General features: G+C 38.0%; 1 protein-coding gene across 9 annotated transcripts in view; it reads right to left on the bottom strand.

Moving 5' to 3' along the window:
• The window catches only part of ADGRG6 (adhesion G protein-coupled receptor G6), a 152,281-nt gene that overhangs the window by 18,407 nt on the left and 109,926 nt on the right, over positions 1 to 23,948 (bottom strand). For 8 of the 9 annotated variants that reach the window (XM_086318104.1, XM_086318099.1, XM_086318102.1 and 5 more), the window contains 8 exons: positions 23,047 to 23,187; positions 19,786 to 19,905; positions 17,214 to 17,259; positions 16,382 to 16,488; positions 11,856 to 11,983; positions 10,812 to 11,080; positions 9,567 to 9,663; positions 7,044 to 7,327 (listed from right to left, as the gene is read on the bottom strand). In XM_086318104.1, coding sequence (XP_086174230.1) covers positions 7,044 to 7,327; positions 9,567 to 9,663; positions 10,812 to 11,080; positions 11,856 to 11,983; positions 16,382 to 16,488; positions 17,214 to 17,259; positions 19,786 to 19,905; positions 23,047 to 23,187 — 1,192 coding nt within the window. The remainder of the gene's footprint in view (positions 1 to 7,043; positions 7,328 to 9,566; positions 9,664 to 10,811; positions 11,081 to 11,855; positions 11,984 to 16,381; positions 16,489 to 17,213; positions 17,260 to 19,785; positions 19,906 to 23,046; positions 23,188 to 23,948) is intronic. The other variant, XM_086318101.1, reaches the window with a different exon arrangement.

Raw genomic sequence — 23,948 nt, 5'->3', positions numbered from 1 at the left:
CCTTTCATTCGACAAGGTGCCCTTTAAAAAATTACTTCTCTACACACAATATGCTCTGCCAAAAGATGAGTAATTTATTTCCCTGCAGCGTGTAATGTCTTGGCCAACCTGATGCCGTTTCAGATGTGAACGGGTTTAAAGGTGGGACATCTCTTTACTTTGGCGCCAATCCGCCGTGTGTGTTGTCCATGTAATTATGGCCCAGCTTAACTATCAGGAGGTTCCTACTCCATAATTTTACTTAATTTTCTGAGTTTGCCAACAGGATTAAAATATATTTTTATTTTAAAATGATAAATATGTTTCTATAAATGATTTTTGCTAGAAAAGGTTAAGAGTAAATTTCTACTTCATTAGATGTACATTTACTAAATTTCTTTAAATAGACATATTCACTTCCTAGAAACTTTGAAATAAAAAACTGAAAAGGCAGTAATTTGTTTTATTTTTTTACTCATAGGCTTTCTCACCTAATGTGCTTTTCTATGCTCACATATGCTATGTTATAAATATTACACTGCAGGATTCAAACTGATCTTGGGAAAGTCATGAACTCTTATAAGCCTGTTTCTTCATCTATAAAATGGGGAGAATATCCTCTTTCTTGGGTACCTATTTTTCATGTTTGCTGCAAGAATTACACATCAGATCACAGATGTTATGTGAAAGTGCTTTGTAAACCATAGTGCATTATGCAAATATAAGTTATTTCTGTTGATCTGGGTATTTTAATCTTACCCAACTAATTAATGGCAAACATGATCTCTGAGTGGACTGATGATACCCTTCTATTTGCCATGGTAGCTTTTATTTGCAGAACCATATGGTGCACGGTATACATACAGAAGATGGACTGATTATGCCTGAGACTATTAATCAATATTGTTTCATATGCATGGAAAAGGAAAACTGATGATTAAGCTCTCAGTATGGGGCTACATTTTAAATCCTGTTAAATGTGTCAGGAGAGTTAAACTTCCCTACGTACTGGAGAAGCCTAATCTTATGTTGCTGTTGTTCAGTCACTACGTCATGTTTGAGTGTTTGTGACCCCGTGGACTACAGCACACCAGGCACCCCTGTCTTGCAGAGTTTGCTCAAATTCATGTCCATTGAGTTGGTGATGCTATCTGACCATCTCATACTCTGCCACCCTCTTCTCCTTCTGCCTTCAATCTTTCCCAGCATCAGGGTCTTTTCCAATGAGTCGACTCTGCAACAGGTGGCCAAAGACTGGAGCTTCAGCTTCAGCATCAGCCCTTTCAATGAATATTCAGAACTGATTTCCTTTAGGATTGATTGGTTTGATGCCTGTGCAGCCAAGGGACTCTTAAGAGTCTTCCACACACAATTAGAAAGCATCAATTCTCTGGTGCTCAGCCTTCTTTACAGTCCAACTCTCACATCCACTCCTGACTACTAGAAAAACCACAGCTTTGACTATATAGACCTTTGTCAGCAAAATGATGTCTTTGCTTTTTAATACGCTATTTAGGTTTGTCATAGCTTTCCTTCCAAGGAGCAAGCATCTTTTAATTTCATGCCTGCAGTCTCCATCTACAGTGATTTTGGAGCCCAAGAAAAGAAAATCTATCACTATTTCCACTCTTTCCCCTTCTATTTGCCATGAAGTGATGGGACTGGATGGAACTGGATCTGTTTTTTCAATGTTGAGTTGTAAGCCAGCTTTTTCACTTAGTGTCAAATACTTCTGTACAGTAATGAAAAAATATACATTCTGAGATACTATTTATCATTTGCATAATAAGCAGCAATGTGCACAGGCTGCATCTCAAAGCAATAACTCAATCTTGCAAGTACATCAATATCACCAAAGGATATACTATAGATGCCCAAGAGGGCTCTGGCCAAGATGCTCTCAGAAACCAGAGAATTGCCTTTTACTTCTTTAGGATGAACTGCATTATATTTCTTGACATACAGGCTAATGTTCTCAGGCGTGTGAATTATGATGTGTTTTAGTCAAACATCTGTTCTCTTTTGAATAACAATTTTGTATACTATGTGATTTTCTCAAGTTGTATTCTTTAGAATAAATTAAAATGTCTAATAAAATGCTTTGCTACTCTCACCCTAGGAAAGCAGCAAAGATAGAAAAAAGAGTTAGAAACATAATTGTGCCATGTTAAGAGAAGGTATATTTATCCATTCATCTTAGAATAAAAAATGCAATGAAATATTTAGTATATAACTTAAATGAAGTAGTAAGAGAAACAGAACAAAGCAATATATGGTGGAAAAGCAGTTAATAGTAAACCTGGTTTCAGCCTGGATTCAAGTGACTTCATTTGCTTATTCAAGTAGGTAAAATTTTAGGTAGAGCTGCACAGATTATAATAATTTTATGATATGCAGCTAACATGATTTTTTGCAACTAAATTGTGCAATTATAAATGTATCTTTAAAAATTCATAAAAAATAAAGATAGTATTGAAAATAAAAATAAAACATCTAAAATAAAAATACACATATAAAGCTTTAATACATAAGCTACACAAATGTGAGTACTGACATAATTATACATGTATATGTCTTTGTACATACAGACATATACACATGTATTTCTAAGAATCCTGAGAAATAAAGAAGATTTTTAACATCTTTGAACCGAATTTTTAAAGACATAAACAAAAGTGAAAAGAAATCTGCTAGCAAAAGCTATTCCTCTGATACATATGACCTGACATCACTGCTCAAACACATCTTCTGTCCTCCCTGCCAGACCTCACCTCTGTAACACTCAAGAGTGACTTGTGATCTTGCCGATTTTAAGATGTTCAACTATAAGCTAAATCTGAGAAAATTAAAATTTACTTTTTTGGGCTTCCCTGTGGCTCAGATGGTAAAGCATCTGCCTACAATGTGGGAGACCCAGGTTCGATCCCTGGGTTGGGAAGATCCCCTATAGAAGGAAATGGCAACCCACTCCAGTATTCTTGCCTGGAAAACTCCATGGACTGTCACCTGAGGAGCCTGGTAGGTGACAGTCCATGGAGTCGCAAAGAGTTGGACACGACTGAGTGACTTTGGCATAATTTTAGGTTTCACGTTACATTATTAATATTTGGCCATTGCTAATTCTTGTAATTCCAGGCTTCAAATCATTACAATATTGTATTAACATGAAGCTTTCTTATCCTAATCAGTGCAGAAAAGAATTTAATGACCAAACCAATGCTAAGTGTTTTGTTACTAGCACACGTGCAAATTCTCTTGACTCTGCTCATGTATCTCAGGCTCCTCCATTCCCATCAAAGTCTAAAACACTGAACCATCTTACCTTACTTGGATCATTGATTGCCACAGCCTCTCATCTACAGACACTACATGGCTGCTGTAATCCATTCTCCACATTATGTCCAGCTTCACCTTTACAAAACGTGTATCCGATCACATCAGTCCACAGGCCTCAAACCTTTCAAGAACTTCTAAATGCTCTTACACAGATCAAAATACAGAGCCTTTACCTTCCTTCTGTATCACATCCACTGCTCTGTTACTCTCCTGCTCTTTCTTGGTTCTCAGGTTATATGATCTTTCTTTTAATGCCTTGAGTATACACTATAATCACCAATTACAGCAACTGTTTTGCACAAGAAATGCCCTCTATCTGAAATAGTTTTTACCCACCTCCTACCCCCACCTCTCATCTAGTTAATTCCTATTGATCCTTCAGCTTTCAGTTTAGGCATCATGTCTTCTGTCACATGCTTTCAACACCACCACGTATATTGTACGTGGTGACGTATTTGATTAACATCAGTCTCTCCTGGGGCTCCCCTTGTGGCTAAGCTGGTAAAGAATCCTCCTGCAATGCAGGAGATCTGGGTTCAATTCCTAGGTTGGGAAGATCCCCTGGAGAAGAGAAAGGCTACCCACTCAGTATTCAGTCTCTCTTACTACAATATAAGCTCCGTGAGACATGGGGACAAGTTTTATTTTGGGGGAATTTGAACAAAGAATATCAGAAAGACATCAACACAATATAGTTTGCCTAAGTTCAACCTGAGTTCATTATGTATTCATGGAATTTTTTCTTTAAACTGTCTAAATTCCACATGCTTCTTTTAATAAATCATATACTTTTAATAACCACCAAGCCTCTCACAGAAGGTTCCAAAAATGACGCAAATAAAAACCATTAAATGACTTTCCATAGTGTCTGAAGAAGCTGTTGTACAAGTCTGGCCAGTAAGGAATTGTTAGATTCATGTGCTCTGTATCATTGCCTTTTAATTTAAATTTTATTTTTAGAAGGTGTTTTTAATATCATTGAATGTGCAGAAATCTGTTCTGAATTTATATCATTTAAAATCATCCTTAAAAGTCAGTGATTTATGAAGAACACTGACTTGATGATGGTTTACAACATTTTTCCCTCCTGAGAGGAGACCTATGCTGGGAAAAATAAAACATCCCGAGTTTCATTAATGGAAACAGAGCTGAACAGACAACTGTAACTATTGCAGATTACTGAAAACTGCCAGGAAATTCTAAAAGCAAAAACAAGGTTGGGCTGGCAGATTAATGTGCCTTTCATGTACAATCCTGAAATATAAAACCATGGAATTTTCTAATGTTAATGGATATTTCTGTCAATATTTGTCTAGGCACTTTTATGTTGTATATTACAGAAGAGATTAAACAGAGGAAAACTCACTTTACAAAGTTGGATCCCAGTGCAGATGTATTCATATGCTACCTATTCAGTTTCCAACTTCTGGAGGTGCACTTGAGGCTTATTATTTTATTTACTAAAGATAATGAGCCCACAAAGTTCGTCTGTCAAAGGAGAATGAATCTGAATAAAATTTGCTCAACTAATTAATTCACGTTTATGCCAGAAGAGTCTCGGATTGAATTTAGGCCATCCCCCAAGCTCCTCCCTTCTTCATCTACCAATGCAGTGATTGATTTATCAAGTAGTTATTGAGCACCTTTTAAGTGACAGGTTTTTAAAACAACAAGAGCTCATGAACTAGTTGGAAACTGAGGAAGATAAGCAAAACAGATACATAGGATACAAAGCTGTAAAAACTCTCCTGTAGGTAAATACAGACTTTTCTTAGAACACAGCTGCTGGGAGCATTTGCTCAGGCCATCTCACCTGTGAGAAGCACAGACCTGATTTCCACACTTTTCGTCCCAGCTGAATCATTCAGCTTTAGTCAGCTATTCCTTCCCCACAAACCTTCAAGTGCATGACCAGTAGCTTTAGGTAAGCTGTAGTAATGCCCTGCTCTAAAAGATGCCAAACTTTGTCACCTCATTCCTACTGGTCTGTGGACTTCGTTGTGCTTCCAACATTAGGGAGTTTTAACAACAATACAGGGTATATCAATGTCTTACAGAATGTTACTGAATTTTGAAAAAAACACTTCATATTCACTTAAGGTTCAAAACTAAATTCATCCTAAAAGGGAACCTTCCTAATAGCGTTGGTGGGAATGTAAGTTTCTACGGACATTATGGAAAACAGTATGGACATTCCTCAGAAAACTAAAAAACAGAATTACCATGTGATCTAGCAACCCCACTCCTGGGCATATACTTAGACAAAACTATAATTTAAAAAGATACATGCACCCCTATGTTCATAGCAATACTATTCACAGTAGCCAAAACATGTAAACAATCTAAATGTCTATCAACAGAAGATGTGGTACTTATATACAATGGAATATTACTCAGCCATACAAAAGAATGAAACAGTGCTGTTTGCTACAATATGGATGCAACTAGAGGTTATCATACTAAGTGAAGTCAGAAAGAGAAAGACAAATACCACATGATGTCACTTACCTGTGAATCTAAAATATGGCACAAATGAAACTGTCTATAAAACAGCAGACTCACAGACGTAGAGATCAGACTTCTGGTTGCCAGTGGGGAAAGGGGAGGGAGAGGGAGAGGGATGGACTGGAAGTTTGGGGTTATTAGATTCAAACTATTACATTTAGAATGGATAAGCAACAAGGTCATACTGCATAGCACAGGGAACCATACCCAATCTCTTGGGATAAACTATAATGGAAAAGAATATATTTTTTAAAAGATTGTATATATGTGTATAACTGAGTCACTTTGCTGTAAAGCCTAGATTGGCACAACATTGTAAATCAACTATACTTTAATAAAAATGGTTTAAAAAGTTAAATTCACTCTAGAGTACACTAGGTTGTGTGTTATGGACTTAGAAGCATTACAGGAAACTCCTTGAAAGAAACCTTGTATTTCTAAACAGAACAAGCCATTTATTAGATTGTTGAGTTGACTGCCATATCTTAGGGAAAAAAAAAAAAAGCATTTCTGAACTAGATTGTTGGTATTTATATTTAGAGCCAAGGAATCAGAGTGAATTTCTCTGACCCTGACAGAGTCTAAAGATTTTTCTGGCCAAGAATGCTACACCCACATGGTTCCATGAAGAGCACCAACACTCAGCAAAACTGTGAAGAAGCCACAAAGCCTCTATGCCTCCCTGTCACTTCCCATTGGACACCTCTCATATTGACTCATGAACAAGATACATTTACCGAGCACCTACTATCTTCTAGGCATAGTTTTAAGTGCTTGGTATATACAACACTGAAAACAAATAAACTAACATTCTACCTTTTCACTTCATTCAAGGCCATTTTCACGAGCACCCACTCTGTGCCTGGAACTGTGCTCAGCACTCGGAATAGTGACTTAGAAATGCAGCATGGCGTCCGTTCAAAAGTGAAGCTGTCTGCACATACGTTCAAATATGAAAGAGAAAATGGTGCGGGTACCATTTATCTTGGGCTTCTCTGGTGGCATTAAAGGTAAAGAACCCACCTGCCAATGCAGGAGACATAAGAGATCTGGGTTCCATGCCTGGATGGGGAAGATCCCCAGATGAGGGCATGGCAACCCACTTCAGTATACTTCCCTGGAGAATCTCATGGACAGAGGAGCCTGGTGGGCTACAGTCCATAGGGTTTCAAAGAGTCGGACATGACTGAAGCGACTTAGTAGGCACGCACCAGTTATCTTACCTTGTAACGAGTTGAAGATGGAGAAGAGGTACATGAAGGGGACATTCAAAGGTCCCCAGGCAAAGAAAGCAAACCCCCACGTCATGCCCAGGAGAAACGTCAGGCTGACCACGCTACGCAGGTTCCGGAGGACCTCCTCACGCAGCGTCCGGCTGCTTCTCTTGCCGTTTCTCCCACAGATCTGCACCATCACCACAATGAACATGGCGACGTTCAGGAAAAACATGAGTCCGAAATACCCGGCGCAGGTCACATAAAATACGACAGGATCCTGTATCCAACAGCTTAAAGGAGAGGAGACAGAAAGAGATTAATCCTCACGCTCTGTTTACCTAAGAGGCTTACTTTGGGATTCTGCATACTTTACAGATGGGCCTTCCTCAAATGCCCTTCAAGTCCCTTTAGGAAGTCACTTCATTTGGGGGACCTCAGTTTCTTCCTCGATGTTTACATAAGTTTTTTGTTTTTGTTTTCTTTTGGATAGTCATTATCTTAATACCTAGTTATTTAAGTCAACAATTAAGAAAACAAGGTAGCCTCTTAAACTCTGACTTGGTGTGAAGACATTATTGTTTGGCTCACTCTAAACCACATCTATCCCCTTTCTCTTATAGGCCTCCATTCCAGAGGATGGGAAACTTTCTCATTTTCCTTTGTTATTTAAATGGTGGCCATGTGGACATTCTGGAGAAAGAAATGGCAACCCACTCCAGTAGTCTTGCCTGGAGAAACCCATGGACAGAGGAGCCTGGAGGCTACAGTCTATGAGATCAGCCAGACACCACTGAGTGACTAAGCATGTATGGACTTTGTTCTACAAAATGACATGGTAGCAGAGTCCACTAAGGGATTTTAAGAGAGGTATTCCTGACAGACGGACTGGAAAAGCCCTTATTTCTTATTTCTGCTTTGAACATGAATGCAAGCTCTGTGGCTGTAGTCATCATCTTCTATCCAGGAAAGGAAGATCAAGAGACCTATAGGGTTGCTGGTCCTAACATTTTCAGCCACAAAATTAATGCTGGTTATTGCCTTCTTCCAAGTTTCTTATTATGTGAAAAGAGTAATACTTATTTAAGACATACATAATTGTGGATTCCATTATTAGGAACAAAATAATTCCTATTAATATAATTGGTCTGATTGAGGCACAACCTATTGTATAACTCTGTTATTCTTATGCTGAAGCTTCTAATGCACAAATAAAAAGCTTACATCATAACATCCTTGTGAGATGAGGAAAGATATACTTGCTATTCAGAATGATATATATCTGAAAATAGATGGAAGTAATTTTAAAGGGTACTAAAAGCAAAATTAAAATACTGCAATTTGCAGATGCCCCAGTACCTAATTAATACTATGCAAGTTCTTAGGTACCAAAAATATTTAGATGAATTATTTAAGACAATTAATCTTCAAATTCTAAAGCATATGGTCATCATTTTGGTAGGTTGTGTCTACCATGGTATAACTTGACCATCCCAAAGGCAAAAGCTGTCTTGAACATCTTTGAGTCCTATAACCTAACAAGATTCCTGGCATATAGTAAATTCTCAATTAATGAGAGTTGTTGATGGCACAACAGCTTTCTGAATCATATCTTAAAGGCCTGTAAAAGTTGACTCACATACTTTTTATATTCCCTTATTTAGAACTTATGCACTGACTTGTACCTTTACTATAGCTTATTTTAAAGGTCCCCAAATGATACGGCTTGCCCCTGCAGCTAATCTTACTTTCTATATGGAAGTCCCCCTAGAATCTGAAATTCCAGGCCAGATCATCCTTTACTTCCCACTAGCTCTCTTGGGGGCTTTTGAATGTTACTTTGGAAACATAAAAGGGAAGACCAGGAAGAAAGGAACAGGACTGGATACTGACTGGATATAAAAGTGATATCCATCCATGAAATGAGCAAAGAAATGTGGCATCACAGTCAGGAGTAAGCTCTTCATTCATTCAGTAATTCAGTCAACCCACAAATAATACTGGGTACTTAATTATGTGCTACATAAAATACAAGAAAACTAACTGCCCAAACTGAACAGTTTAAAAATCTTAGCCTCAATAATCTCACAGTCTGAAGGGAATTTTTCAAATTATTCAAGATCCATTCTCTTCATTTTCACACAATAATCATATTGTTACTGAATCCCTCACTGTCTGATGCTGCTACTTAACTCTCTGGAAGATGCATGTGGTTTAACAAGGTGGAAGTATTAGGAAACCTCCTCAAAGAGACAGGATCTTCTAAGTCTAGAAGAGAGAATCTTAGGCTTCTTCTGAACTCCAGATGAGAAGAGCCCAACGTTCATAAAAGCAGCTCACACAGTTCAGGGCTTTCAACTGAATTCATGTATGGTATAGCAGAGGCCTTGGCAAAGACATATAAATACAACTTAACCTTCCAAAATAAGAAGCTCACTATTGGCATGAAAACTCACACTAAACTTCAGGAAATGAAGCATACAGTACTAATACTCATCACAAATAAATTCCCAACAAACTTTTGTTACTTACAATTCATCACCTTGTTCTCTTCCGTAACTCTTTTTTCCATAGACTTCATTTTGCTTTCTGCTCGCTAGAACAATGGACACAACTAAGATAGGCACACCTGTTGTAACAAAACCATGACAGAAACTTTTCTGAAACATCTGAAATTGCTTTATAAGACTGAAAATGGCAAGGGGAAAAAAAAGAAAGTAAACACTCCATATTATAAAATCAAATTTCCTAGAACTGGCAGCTTGGTTGAAAACAACAATAAAATCCCCTTTGTGGTATGAAACATCCAACTCTAATTAGAAACAATCTAAATCTTAAGTATTCTGTTTACTTGCTGGTACCCACTAGAGTATAAGGACCTGCCCTATACTGAACATAGCACCAGAAAATGTAGTTTCATGGATGACACCTATTAGATTGACTGGGTTCAGGTTGGAAAGTAAGTGCAGCTTCATTCTACCCCTTTCTATAGAAAGAAACATCTTAAGAATAAGTTGAGGGGAAACAATGGGGGCAGAAAGTCTTTACAGTCATCTCTTTTCTCTCATGAGAATCTATATAGATTTGCATGTGTATTTCAGTAGGGAAATGCTACCCCACCTGAATTCCCTGAAAGGTGCCTTCACTGACTCCTAAGGAGGTACTGAACACCTTGCAAATGTCTCATTTCCCCCCTGCCATCTGAAAAAGATTTGTGATAAAGCTTGAAAATGCCTGCCCCAATACAGAACCCAGATAAAAGAAGGAGCCTGATTGGAAGACTGTAAACAGGCTAACATAGCCATCCGTGTCTGGCTGAGGAATCATGGTAAGAAGTTCAAAGCAAGAATTCTGTCAGTATTCTGGTTGCACTCACAAAAATAACCTTTTCGCTCAGGTTTCCAAGACATGGGCATGTGTCTAGGGGCAAGAATAGTTAAGAGTCTGAGCTGGCCTTTCTATTTTGAAATATAATGGAAATCCACCACTGTCTGCCAGCTGCTTCTTCAGACTTGGGTGGGCTGGCTCTGGACACAGGAAATAAGTTGGTGGTGACTCAAGAGCTAAGGTTTTTTTTTTTTTTTTCCCCTTTAATCGTGACTTTTGTGAGGACTGTGGAACCGTTTTAAAAACACCCCTGCCTTCGGTTATGTATATCAAATGCATATCATTCACAATCATGAAGTTTCTTTTAGCAGTCCTATTCTTTCAAAATAGGATTTTCCTATGAGAACCTAGTGATTTCCAGGACAGGAAAAAAAAATGCAGGAGGCTTACCCCAGCCAACGATGCAGAATTTCAGGATGTACCGACGAATGTAAGTGTTAAATACTTTCACCAGAGCAATATACATGTGAATTGCTTCTAGTCCCATCCAGGTAAAGGCAGCTAGAAGGAAGAAGTGCAGGAGGGCTGCGATGGCTGTGCAAAGTCCATCCACATGAAATGAGGTGATCCACCTGTCCAGGAGGAAGACGAGATTCAGGAACAGCAGGGCTGTGCTGAGGTTCATCAGGATTTTGGAGGGATAATCCCTTCGTAATTTTCTTTAGGAAAAAAAGGAGGAGCAATAGAATATATGAGAATGATATTATAAACAGATCTTTTAAGCACAGGCAGTTAATTCACATCTTATACAGCTCTGCAATAACCTAGATAGTACCATCTTTATGACATGGTTCCACTGGGAGGAGGGCCAAAGATATGAGTACCAGGCAAATTATAAACATTTTTTAAAAAATACTAATCTAATTTCAAAACTGATTTTGAAATTTCAAAACTAATTTCAAAACCAAATTTTCTAATTGGTTACAACAGATCGATTTTTTTTTAATCCAGGAAAAATTCTAGATTTATTAGAAAAAATATTTTTGTTAAAAACCAATTTCCCTAAAATTTGTTGAAATTTCTTGATTTCTAATGAGGTCAGGGTCCTTTTTTAAAAAGACTTCCTGTTTCAAAACCAATTTTATAAGATTTATTTTGCTTTCATCTTTTATTCATCTTGTATTTTCACAAAAGTGTTTTCATCTTTTACCATAAAAAGCAATTCATACAATTGTTATTTACTTAAATACGAATCATATGTAACAGGGTTACATACGTTTTATCAATAGAAATATAGTAACTATAAATTAAGATTCTAAAGCTGGGAAACTCATGCTGCATGATACATCTCATGAGAAATCTGAACATTAAAACTGAATCCTACATGATTCACAAGGTGTATATATGTTTTTTAAAAGCTGAGACAATTCTCGTATTCATGTTTTGCAACAGTCCGCTCTGGATTTGGCAGATAGAAAAAAAAGAAAAACTTACTCAAAAGCAACATATGTTAGGAGGGTAGCTGCTGAAAAGATGGCAGATATTCCACACCCAATATAGGTAATGAAGGTGAGGATTTTAGTGTTTTTTGCATCCAACTGTGAAGCAGTTCCTTGAAGGTCCTACCAAAAACATGAGAAAGAGCTGTAATAATCTCTTTTCATGAGAACCCTGTTTTGTTTTAGTAGAAGCTTCATGACAACACTTAGAATCCAACTCCATCTTAGGGGCTAACTACAACAGTGTAAATCAATACAGGCGAATCTCATTTTAAGTGTTTGCTTTTATTGCACTTCACAGACACCGCATTCTTTTTACAAACTGAACATTTGTGGCAACTCTGAATTAAGACATTTTCCCAACATTTGCTCACTTTGGGTCTCTGTGTTGCACTTTGGTAAATCTCATCATATTTAAAACTTGTTCAGTTCATTGTTATTATATTTGTCATGTTGACCTGTGATCAGTGATCTTCGATGTCACTGCTTGATAAACTGAAGCTTAGATGATGGTGACCAATTTCTAGCAATAAAATTTTTTAAAGTAAGGTATCTATATTGTCTTTTTTTTCCTTTTAGAGATAATGACATTGCACATTCACAGGCTACAGTATTGTACAAACGTAACTTTTATATGTACTGGGAAACCCAAAAATTTGTATGACTCATTTTATCTTGATATTTGCTTTATTGCAGTGGTCTGGAACCAAACCCACAAAAATATCTCCGAGGTATGCCTGTACTGAAATTTCCACTTATTGTACTCTTGTGGATCATGCCATGAAATAAAAATGTAGCATTATTGAGAGAGTTGTACATGGTTTTTTATCATTACCTATTACCCAAGCTCTTTGCACATCAGTATAACTTGAAGAGCAAAACCATTGGTTCCCCTAACAAAAACTGGAAAGGAGGTCATTGTCTTGAATTATAAATAACCAGACCCTTCCTACCATTTGCAGGGCTGGGGTCCCAAGTACAAAGGCCACTGTGGTCCATGTGTCCAAGCCCTCAGGTGGGCCCTGGTTTCTTTGCTTGGTAGGGTGGGACTCATCTGAGACAGCCAGAGGCTGCCTGGCACGTGGCTGCCCAGTTCTAAGAATAGTGCTGAGGCTCTTACTGTGGTCATTGCAAAGTTTGGTACATATATGGTCTTTCCTTTTCTGTTATCATAAATGAGAAGCCACCAAGAATTTTTTTTTTTGGGGGGGTGTCATAGTTTTTTGATTTTTATACACTTGAAAAGTTGTTACTTAAAGTGTTAGGGGTTGGACTTCCCTGGTGGTCCAGCGGATAAGAATCTGCCTGCCAATGTAGAGGACACAGGTTCAATCCCTGGTCCGGGAAAATTCCACATGCAGAGGGGAACTAAAGCCTGTGCACCGCAACTACTGAGCCTGCGCTCTAGAGCCGATGCTCTGCAACAAGAGAAGCCACCAGAATGAGGAGTCCGCCAACAGCAACCAAGACCCAGCACGGCAGAAAATAAAAATGTTTTTTAAAGTATTAGAGGTTGTTGTGATTAAAAAGAAGTAAACATTTTTGCATGTGAATACACAGCCTTAATTTCACTGTGCAGAAGGCAGACTTGCAAAAATTCAGGCGTAATAGGAAAATCTTTCTTTTCTTCCTTAAATGGAGAATTGGACTAGGGATAAATCTTGAGTTAAGACCAACTACTCAAGCCTTGGATGGAGGAGAAAGGCATCTCCACTATACAGATGTTTGAAAACTGAGCCTTTTTGGAAAAGGAACATGGAAGATCTGGTTTAAACTTTTAGGTCTTATATTATGAAAAAAAAGTTTATAGGTTTTTCATTCTGTAATGTTAATTTTCTTTAATTGTCACCAAAATGTCGATAAAATCTGCTGTTCATACAAAAACCTCCAGGAAGTTGTTTTGTATGAGTGTATATTTACGTGAAACCACGAGTGGGACTTAATTCCAGGTTTGGTTGACACAGTGAGGAGCAGGTAACAGTACCTGTGTGATAGCAAGAAATGCACAAAGTGATGGAATTCAGCAGACACAGGGACTCAGGGTCAGAGAGGACCATCCCTACCCTCCTCTCCCAGGAATCCCTCAAACCACTGGGAGGACCTGAGATTCCCCTGGCACATGGGGTGGGTTTGAGTCAGGCCACTCTATTCACTGGTAGGTTACCCCGATCAAAATTCTGGTTACTCCAGGATTTGATGGAGCAGAGAAATATCTTGAGAACCTCCAAAGGACTCATTATTACCTCTTGAAAAATGTACAGCTCTCTGTTAGATGTTGTGGTTGACTTGCAAGTCATGATTAGAGCCACAGTTTAAAATGTAAATTGAATAAAATAATGCTCTTCACAGTTACACATTTAAACACAATTCTCATGCTGTTTTGTACTTTTAAAGAATGAAGAATATAAAGAATGAAGAATATGAAAATATTTGTTCTTCTGAACTAGCCAACATGAAAACATACTAATGTCAAAAAAGACGAAAATCGGTTTTACTACAAATACATGTAACAGAAAATGTGAAAACTTTCATATGTTTGTAGATTAGGAGATATAATTATGAATCTGGGGTATGTTTTTTTAATTTCTTATATGGTGAATGTGTCATGGGGCAAAGTAGACTCAAGGAATATCTTACACAAGTGAATAAAGAGTTTGTACACCAAGAAAGACTCTTAACAATGTCTTAGTGGTCTGGAAACGCTGAAAGGATATGGGCGCATGAGCAGAAAAGATAAATTCTGGAAAGTTTTTCTTCCAGAACTTTATAATCCTATAAAAGCAGCCACAATGGAAAATGGAAAGAGAGCAGTGAAAAATGCACATACCCTTATACCTGTAAAACTAATTATTTCATCAAATGACAACAGAAAAAGTAATATATAATTATAAATTCATAATATAATGTAAACAATACTTGAAAAAAAGTAATGGGAAGCCAAACTTTGGTTACTCATAAATCATCTCTGAACAGTGAATAGTATTATTGCTATCTATTTATCTAATATTGATTTACAACACACACAATCCTGCTCAAACACACACAGTTAAATACTTGAATAAATTAAGCTAAAGCTTGTATACCTAAATGATTAATGATGCAAAATCAGCATTTCATGAAAGAAAGATGCTGTCACTTTTCAAAAAAACAAATATAGAAGAAAACAGGATTTTAAAAAATTATTCAGGAAAGACATGTTATAGTTTAATTGTTCATTTTCATGGTCTCTTAGTAAATGAAGACGTTAATATTTGAGGAAAGTTAAAAAGTTATTTTCTATGATTGTCAGCCTTTTTAAATGACATGGTCTTATCCTTCAGAGCTTTAAGTACTGGATTGTCAGGAAAATCACAACGGGCAGGGTTGCCTCATGACAATGGCCATTTATCAGTCCATAGGCCAAGGAGATCCATGAGCCAGTCACTGCACCCCACAGCCCCTCACTGCTTCCTCTCAGTCCCATTAGAAGTGGGTGTAAGATTCAAGGGACAGATTGGATACGCATAACCCGACGTCTGTGATTCAAATTTGAAAAGCTTTACTGCCCTGGCACTCATTATTCCCATCTTCAATGAAAAAACAAATGTGGTTTAATCCCTTTATGGAAACTATACCTGGCTCTGTTTGCACGTGGACGGTGTATTTCATACCAGAAAGATGTTTACACAAACACTAGCGTACCAGATTATAAAATGAAGGCCTAAGTCTATGGATGAAGTCATACGAGTTCCTGCTTGTATGACTCTCGAAAATTGACTCTTGAAAATTTGGTGGGCTGAAAAAACATACTGATGCGATCTAATTTCTGCTTAGAACTGTTGGACAGGCTGGCTAATGAGATAAAACCAGGGCCAGGGGAAAGAAGGCAGGAAGAAAGGGAGGAAAGAAAGAGAGGAAGGTCTAGTTGTGAGAGAAATGTCACACCCATCATTTCTCTGGCAGACCTCCACACTACTCTAGTTGCTAGTCTGTGCTAACAGGCGTGATCTCTAGATAGGGCTGCAGTCATTTGGGGTCACAACTGGATCACTAGTACCTGGTACAAAGTTCCATCCAAACATATGAGTGATAATATACTATAAGACAATTTTTGATGAAACTTTTCACAGCTCACTTCCATGCTAGTCAAACCCAACATTCTCTCCCTCTTTAACTTTTCTGTCTCTCTCTCTCTCCCTCCCTCCTTCTCTCTCCCCATCTCCCTAACTTTCTCTGTTAATTCAAGGGTTTCATGGTAATTTTCTTGTTTCTGAGGTTATTTGTGATTACTATTAATGGCGGGAGGCGGGGCGGGGGCAGGTAGGGGGAACAGTATTCTTTTTTATACTTACCTTGTATATTTTAAATATATAATCTCTGCCAGTTAGATTCTTATTTAAGAATCAAGATTTCAGGCTATAGATGAAAATTATTAGGAAAAAAATTTCCCAAACACATAATCCATAAAGGCTGACTCACAAAAAGAAATACGCCTTCCACAATTATATCATTTCAAAATGAGTTTAGACATTCCTCCCCTACCATCAGAACCCCAAAGTGGGTGAGGTGGTTACACAGGCAGACTGTCTCATTGGCATCTGAATCTTTGTGTGCGACACATCCTGAAGTGTTCCAAAATCCAGAACTTTCTGTGGGAAGAAGTCAACAGTGTGAAAATGACAGCCGATCAGTTCCTTTCCCAGAATGGGTGAGCTTTCCCTTGGGGAACTAGGCCTCAGGCTCTTTTGCCTTGCAGTTCATCTGCAAAACGGATACTGTTTTGAAAACTGCCAATACTTAAAATAATTTCGATTCCTGGAATCACAGGATGTTATTGCGAGCTGGCAGATAGAGATTAGGTGGTGGTTTTCAACTGTGTCCTATGGAAGTGCCTCCTCAGGGAGACTGCAAAAATGTCAATTTTTAAAATTCAAAATATTTGAATATATATTTTACTTATTTAATGTATGTATATTGAGTATATCTATAAGACATATTTATTTAGTAGATCATATTTTATATAAATATATATTTAACTTAAATTTAACATATTTAACATAAATATATTAATGCATGAATTGATGTGTAATTTATTTAATATATTTCAAAGTCAATTTCCATGAAAAGAATATTCCTTTCCAAATATGTTACGTACTAACAAAGTAAAGTATGCCAATTTCTTCTTGAAATGAATAAAAAGTTACTGAAATAAGAATTCTCTTCCCAAGCTACCTAAACTAAATTTTGCAGCTCAGTTGCCATCACACTTACATTGTGACTCACTCTGATCTGAGATGGAATTAAAGGAAATGGAGGTGTCTAACAAGGTTTAAAATTCAGTTGTTATTAAGACAGCCAATGTTTTAAAACTTACCATTTTTGTTCAAATCCCAGAAGGCACAGATGGGATGAGCCATTGCCTATATTAACATAAGAATAAACATGTGAAACTCTGTTTAAAATAAATGAAAAAAAAAATCATACAATTTGAATATGGGAAATGAGTAAAAATGCTAAGCTTTTCACAAAGGAATAGATCACAGTTAGTCACAGCAATAAAATCCAAGAACAGCAGGCAGTTTAAGGGGTTTGCTCTCACAGACTTCAAATGGAAATCAACTCTAGCTCCAGAGGAATCATCACCTTATCCATTTATCTGCAGGTTACTAATTATGTCTCATCGTAAAGTGCAATTCTAAGCATTTAGTGAAGCTCTTTACACTAAAATTTCACTTCATCTTCAAAATTCTCTTTTATTTCTAGGTATATGCCCAAAAGAATCGCAAGCAGGGACTCAAACAGATATTTACACAACCATGCTCAGAGCAGCATTATTCACAATCGCCAAAAGATGGAAGCAGCAAAAGTACCCATTATGAAAATAAGCAAAATGTGTGTGTGTCTGTGTGTGTGAATGTATGCAATGGAATATCATTCAGACTTAAAAATGAAGGAAATTATGATACATGCTATCATATGGATAGAACTCGAAAATACCAAGTGAAATAAGCCAATCACAAAAGGATAAATACTGTATGATTCCACTTATATGAGATATCAAAGTAGTCAGTTTCATGGAGACAGAATAGAAAGGCAGTTTCCAAGGACTGAGAGAGGAGGGATGGGAGATGTTTCATGGGGACATAGTTTCAGTTGGGGAAAATGAAGAGGTTCTGGAGATGGATGTAGTGATGGTTGCAGAGCAGTGTGAATGTACCCACAGAACTGCACACTTAGTAATGGTTAGAATAGTAACTTTTATGTTATGTATATTCTACCAATACTTTGGCCACCTGATGCCAAGAGCCAACTCACTGGAAAGAACCCTAGTATTGGGAAAAATTGAGGGCAGGAGGAGAAGGGGGCGATAGAGGATGAGATGGTTGGATGGCATCATTGACTCAATGGATGTGAATTTGAGCAAGCTCTGGGAGACAGTGATAGACAGGGAAGCCTGGCATGCTGCAGTCCATGGGGTTGCAAAGAGTAGGACACGACTTAGCTATGGAACAACAACATATTCTACCACGATAAAAAAAAATTCTTTATGGATGAAGGAGCTGAAACAAAGGAGGCCAAAGGGTAGAACAGGGAAGTCTCAGAGGGTTCCGTGACAAAGCAAGGCGAATTCTTAGTAGACTTTAATTCCAAGCCTTACTCCTTATCAGCTGGGTCACTTCCCGCCTGCCTTCCTGCCTCCCTAACAGTCGAACTGTGACTGGGAGCCTCTATAAAACAGGGGAACACTGTGGTTAGGCCACTGAGGACAATAAGAACCCCCACATAATTTTATAAAATAAACAGATGAAGCAGGAAAAAAAAAAAAAAAGCAACATTTGCCAAGATTTTAGACAAGCACTAACCTCTCAAAAAAATAAGTCAACTCTCTCCTGTTTCTCCTATTTCCCTTCTGCTTTCCCAGCTTCAGTCATCTTTGACTTTAAAAGGGCTTCCCTGGTAGCTCAGCTGGTAAAGAATCCGCCTGCAATGCAGGAGACCCTGGTTCGATTTCTGGGTCAGGAAGATCCTCTGGAGAAGGGATAGGCACTCCAGTATTCTTGCCTGGAGAATTCTATGGACAAAGGAGCCTGGTAGGCTATGCTTGCAAAGAGTCGGATACAACTAAGCAACTTTAACTTTCACTTGACTTTAAAAAGACAACAAAAACCTTTAATGACACAATTGTGTACTGTGTCTAAATCTAATTTAGCTGAAGTACTGGGTTGGCCAAAAAGTTTGTTCAGGTTTTTTGTAAGAGGCACAAAAATACGAATGAACTTTATGGCCAATCCAATAATTATTTGTTGCTGTTGTTCAGTGGCTAAGTCATGTCTGACTCTTGGCAACCCCATGGACTGCAGCACGCCAGGCTTCCCTGTCCTTCACTATCTCCCAGAGCTTGCTCAAACTCATGGCCATTGAGTTGATGATGCCATTCAACCATCTCATCCTCTGTCAGCCCCTTCTCTTCCTGCCCTCAATCTTTCCCAGCATTAGGATCTTTTCCAACGAGTTGGCTCTCCACATCAGGTGGCCAAAGTATTGGGGCTTCAGCATCAGTCCTTTCAACGAATATTCAGGGTTGATTTCCTTTAGGATTGACTGGTTTGATCTCCTTGCTGTCCAAGGGACTCTTTAAGAGTCTTCTCCAGTACCACGGTTTGAAAGCATCAAATCATATGTCGTTTCTTAAAAGGAGTGGCTCTTTCCTTCACCCTTATTCCTCTTCAGATGACTGAATCCTAGATAAGACTAAATCTCCCTCCTCCATCCTATGGCCACCATCTACTGTGACATTACAGGACTACCGGACTAGCTGGTTTCCCCTTTGTGGAAAACAGCCCCCGACAAGGTACAAGTTACTTCTCACTAAGTTTTAAAAAATGCCTCAGAGTTCTATGAAACAGTCAGCCTCTGTCCCATGGCTGTTTGCAGCTTTTCTTTACCTGAGTTCTTGTGTGTTTGATCTTTATCTGAACAGGATCCTTCAGACCCTGGATAGTAATGTTTCCAATACTGCATGCCATCACATAGCTCACTAAGGTGCCTTTCTTGGTTCCTACATCCTTTTAAAGAAAAAAAAAAAATGTATTAGTCAGAAGTACACCCTTTTATTTTATTTTGGTGCTCCAAAGTAAGCAATCTGTCAGCACTTCTTGCACTTAAGATCTTCAGTTATAGAACATCCTGTTTATAAGATCAAACTGCTAGCTTTCCTGAAAGAGCTCTGCTATTTCCCTTATTATAATAAATACATTGAAGGAACCTTAGAGCCAATGCTGTAAGATAATGTTCATAAAACTTCATTCTTGATTGCTGTGACTGATGTCAGCCAGTTAACATCTGAAACAATGCAAACTCACAAATAATATACACTCATAAAAAGCTGCGAGACAGTTAGATCATTTCCCTACCATAAAAAGTAGATAAAGTTGTTTTCCTCTAAAGAAATAACAAGGAAATATGGTGTGAAAAATAAAAGTCAATTCATCTTTCAGGTTCATGACAACAGTCTGAGTGTTTACTAGAAGTAAAGTGAGTGAAGCTAAAGTCTCTCAGTCGTGTCTGACTCTGTGATCCCATGGACTGTAGCCTACCAAATTCCTCTGTCTATGGAATTCTCCAGGCAAGAATACTAGATGGGTTGCCATTCCCTTCTCCAGGGGATTTTCTCCACCCAGGGATGGAACCCAGGTCTCTTGTATTGCAGGCAGTTTCTTTATTGTCTGAGCTTCTAAGGAAACCTGAGTGTTTACTAAAGTGAAGTGAAATGAAAGTCGCTCAGTTGTGTTTGACTCTTTGTGACCCCACGGACTACAGTGTCTATGGAATACTCCAGGCCAGAATACCGGAGTGGGTAGCCTTTCTCTTCTCCAGGGGATCTTCCCAATACAGGGATAGAACCCAGGTGTCCTGCATTGCAGGCAGATTCTTTACCAGCTGAGCCACCAGGGAAGCCTGAGTGTTTACTAATGTAAACCTAAATGTAATTCTACTGGATTAAAACTCCACCAGAACTCCTACCATCTCCAACTGTACACTTGATGGTGTCTGTAGCTACCACTTCAAAGTTAAGGTTGTCAGGAAATCAAATTAATGAATCCGTGCTGCAAAATGCCTGGGAACAATAGGTTATCATCACTTTCTCTTTTCCTTTGTATTTCTTGTTGAACCTCCTCAATTTCTCTATTACAGCTTGTAAATCAGCCCTTTTGGAATAACTACAGGATTCCTTCAATGCTACCTAGTTCTCAGCACCCAGAATATAGCTTTTTATTAGGATTGTGTGCTCTCTCTCTCAATAAGGGGGCTATGGTTTGGAGATATCCAGCCTTTCCAGTAAAGAGGAGGGGTGGGAGAAATTAAAGAGATTGAGACTGACACATATACACTATTGATACTATGTATAAAATAGACAACTGATGGGAATGTACTGTATAACTCAGAGAACTCTACTTGATACACTGTACTGTCCTAAATGAGAGGGCAATCCAAAAGAGAGGGGATATGCATACATACACAGCTGATTCATTTTGCTGAGCAGTAAGGCTTCCCTGGTGGCTCAGACAGTAAAGAATCTGCCTGCAATGCAGGAGACCTGGGTTCAATGCCTGGGTGGGGAAGATCCCTTGGAGAAGGGAATGGCTACCTACTCTAGTATTCTTGCCTGGAGAATTCCATGTACAGAAAGGAGCCTGGTGGGCTGCAGTCTATGGGGTCACAAAGAGTCAGACAAGACTGAGTGACTAACACTTTCACTTTTCAGAAGTTAATACAACATTGTAAAGCAACTATACTGCAATAAAAATTAATTAATAAAAAAAATACTTATTCCGTTCCCTTTTTGAGGGGAGTACCATTAGAACCTTCCATGTTTTTCAGTCTTCTATAAATTTACTTTAAAAACCAAACTTATGTTTCCTAACAATGTCGAGGATTGGGAGATGCCAAAGGAGAAGGAAGTGATGAAGATGAGACTCGAAATAGTGACTGATCTTGTAACGCTAGGACTTCCTCCAGCGCCCACCTCTCCTCTCAATGACCTCTTCTCCCACTATTCACATCATCCAAAACCTACTGCATTTTTTTGTATTATTATTATTTGCTGGGGTTTGGCAGGTACACCTGGAAGTGTGTAGGATCTTAGTTCCCTGATCAGGGATTGAACCCAGGCTCCCTGCATTGGAAGCGTGGCATCTTAACCCCTGAACTACCAGGGAAGTCCTCTCCTATTATTTTAAAAGGTGCCATTGTTACACGTCTCCAACAACTTTAACAAATGCATTTTTAAGTGTTTGTAGCTATTAAATCCTTCAGAGCAATTGCATGTAGTTACATTCCTACTCAAAAATTGTATATAGCTTGTTCTTAAAGCATTTGCTAATAACATTTTAAAGTGTTTCGAGTTAATGACTATAAACAGTTCCATGTTCCTCCTTTTACTTCCCCATAGCCTCCTTTGCCATTCTTCTAAATGTGATGCCTAGCACAGTGAAAAACATTTCTACTGACTTTGAAACTTGCAGCTCTGTCTTACATAGGTCACACTGTTTGATATACACAGGTATCCTCAACATAACAGATAAAACTTTTATTGACAAGGCTCAGTGAAACTGCTCAAAATGAGCTGTACTTTCAAAAGCAACCAGAGGTCATCAGTGTTTGCTGGCAGGGGACTTACTAGTATTTGGAAACGATGCCAATAAAAATGATAATATGTGCTCAGCACAATGCCACGCTACTCGGGGGGATGTGGGAAGGCCAAAGGCCATTTGAAATACTAATGGGAAAACTGATTAAAGCCAAGAATGCTGCTCATTATGTAAACAGTGCTTCCCGCTGAATCAAGAAAAAAACCTTTCCTTTGGCAGACAATTTCTTTAACTCTGAAGATCTAAATTGCTGGAGAGCATAAAATACTTAACAAAAGAAATAAGAAATAATAACTTCTCCACAAATTCCATTTCTAATCGCATTACGCAAGTCTTAATCTGATTTATTCAAAAAACTTAAACGAACACGTTATTAATAAGTATATGATTATCAGAAATAAAGTATTTAGAGTTATGTTAAATAACTTTTTAAAATATAGTAGATTAATTTTTCTATACCTCTTGACATATTTTCGAGAAACCTGAACTTTTATCTTTCATTTTAAGCAAGAAAACTATTTCTGATTGAAAAATAGTAAGTTAATGAACACTTACCTGGAAAAGTCCAGTTTTATTGAAGAAAGTAAATTGTGCTCTTTTAACTAATACAGAATCCTCTTCACTTAGGTTCTTTAGTAAGTTCGGAGGCAAAATGACAGAAGCCAAAGGATCCATTTGTCCACTTTTAAAATCCATCTGTCATACACACAGACACCAGTTGAGTAAATATTTTTAAATTGCAATGATAACGTTACTCCCTAGGACAGTTAAATTGCAATGATAACGTTACTCCCTAGGACAGTAACTGCTGTCATCAAAACTCAGCTTGGTCTCCTCTTTACCTCCACCAGTCTCTGCCCTCAGTATGAGTCCCTTGCAAAGGCCTGGATCTTATTCGAGTTTTACAAATGTGGCAAAACAAGAAATGTACTGAGTTTAACTCAAACCAAGAAATCTACAAATCAGTTGACATTTTTAAGTATAAAGATTAGATTTGCACATAATAGATTTTGAGTTTTTCTCAAAACACACTGTGAAAAAATAACTACCAGAAAAAAAAAAAAAAAAAAAGACTGGAATTCATTTGTTTTATTGCTGAGAATGAGTATCTTTTCACTGAGGAAGCAGCTGAAGTTTTATGAGCGTTCTTGGGTATCATTTTTCCTGAACCCACAGATCACGCCAAAGAGTGTTTTCCTGCAAATGGACCTGAAATGAGACTGACACTGACTGCTTTTTAACTCTTAAAATGCGAAACAGAATTACTCCAAAAGAGCCGCTGGTCCAAAGCAGAAAAAAAGTTCTTCCTTATATCCAGATTTTTAAATATTCTATCTTGAATTATCTCCACAGTTAAGAAGCATGACATACCAGCCACTTAGGTGTTCTCCCACGTCAAGGGTGATGTTTCAATCATTTCATTTGCCCATGTGGCTAACACTGTCTAGTACATAAGA

Source organism: Bos grunniens, chromosome 9 (assembly GCF_055505025.1).
Source record: "Bos grunniens cultivar Pamir isolate PY7600 chromosome 9, Bosgru_T2T1.0, whole genome shotgun sequence".
NCBI classification, from domain to species: Eukaryota; Metazoa; Chordata; class Mammalia; order Artiodactyla; family Bovidae; genus Bos; species Bos grunniens.
This window is presented reverse-complemented; position numbering and strand designations above follow the sequence as displayed.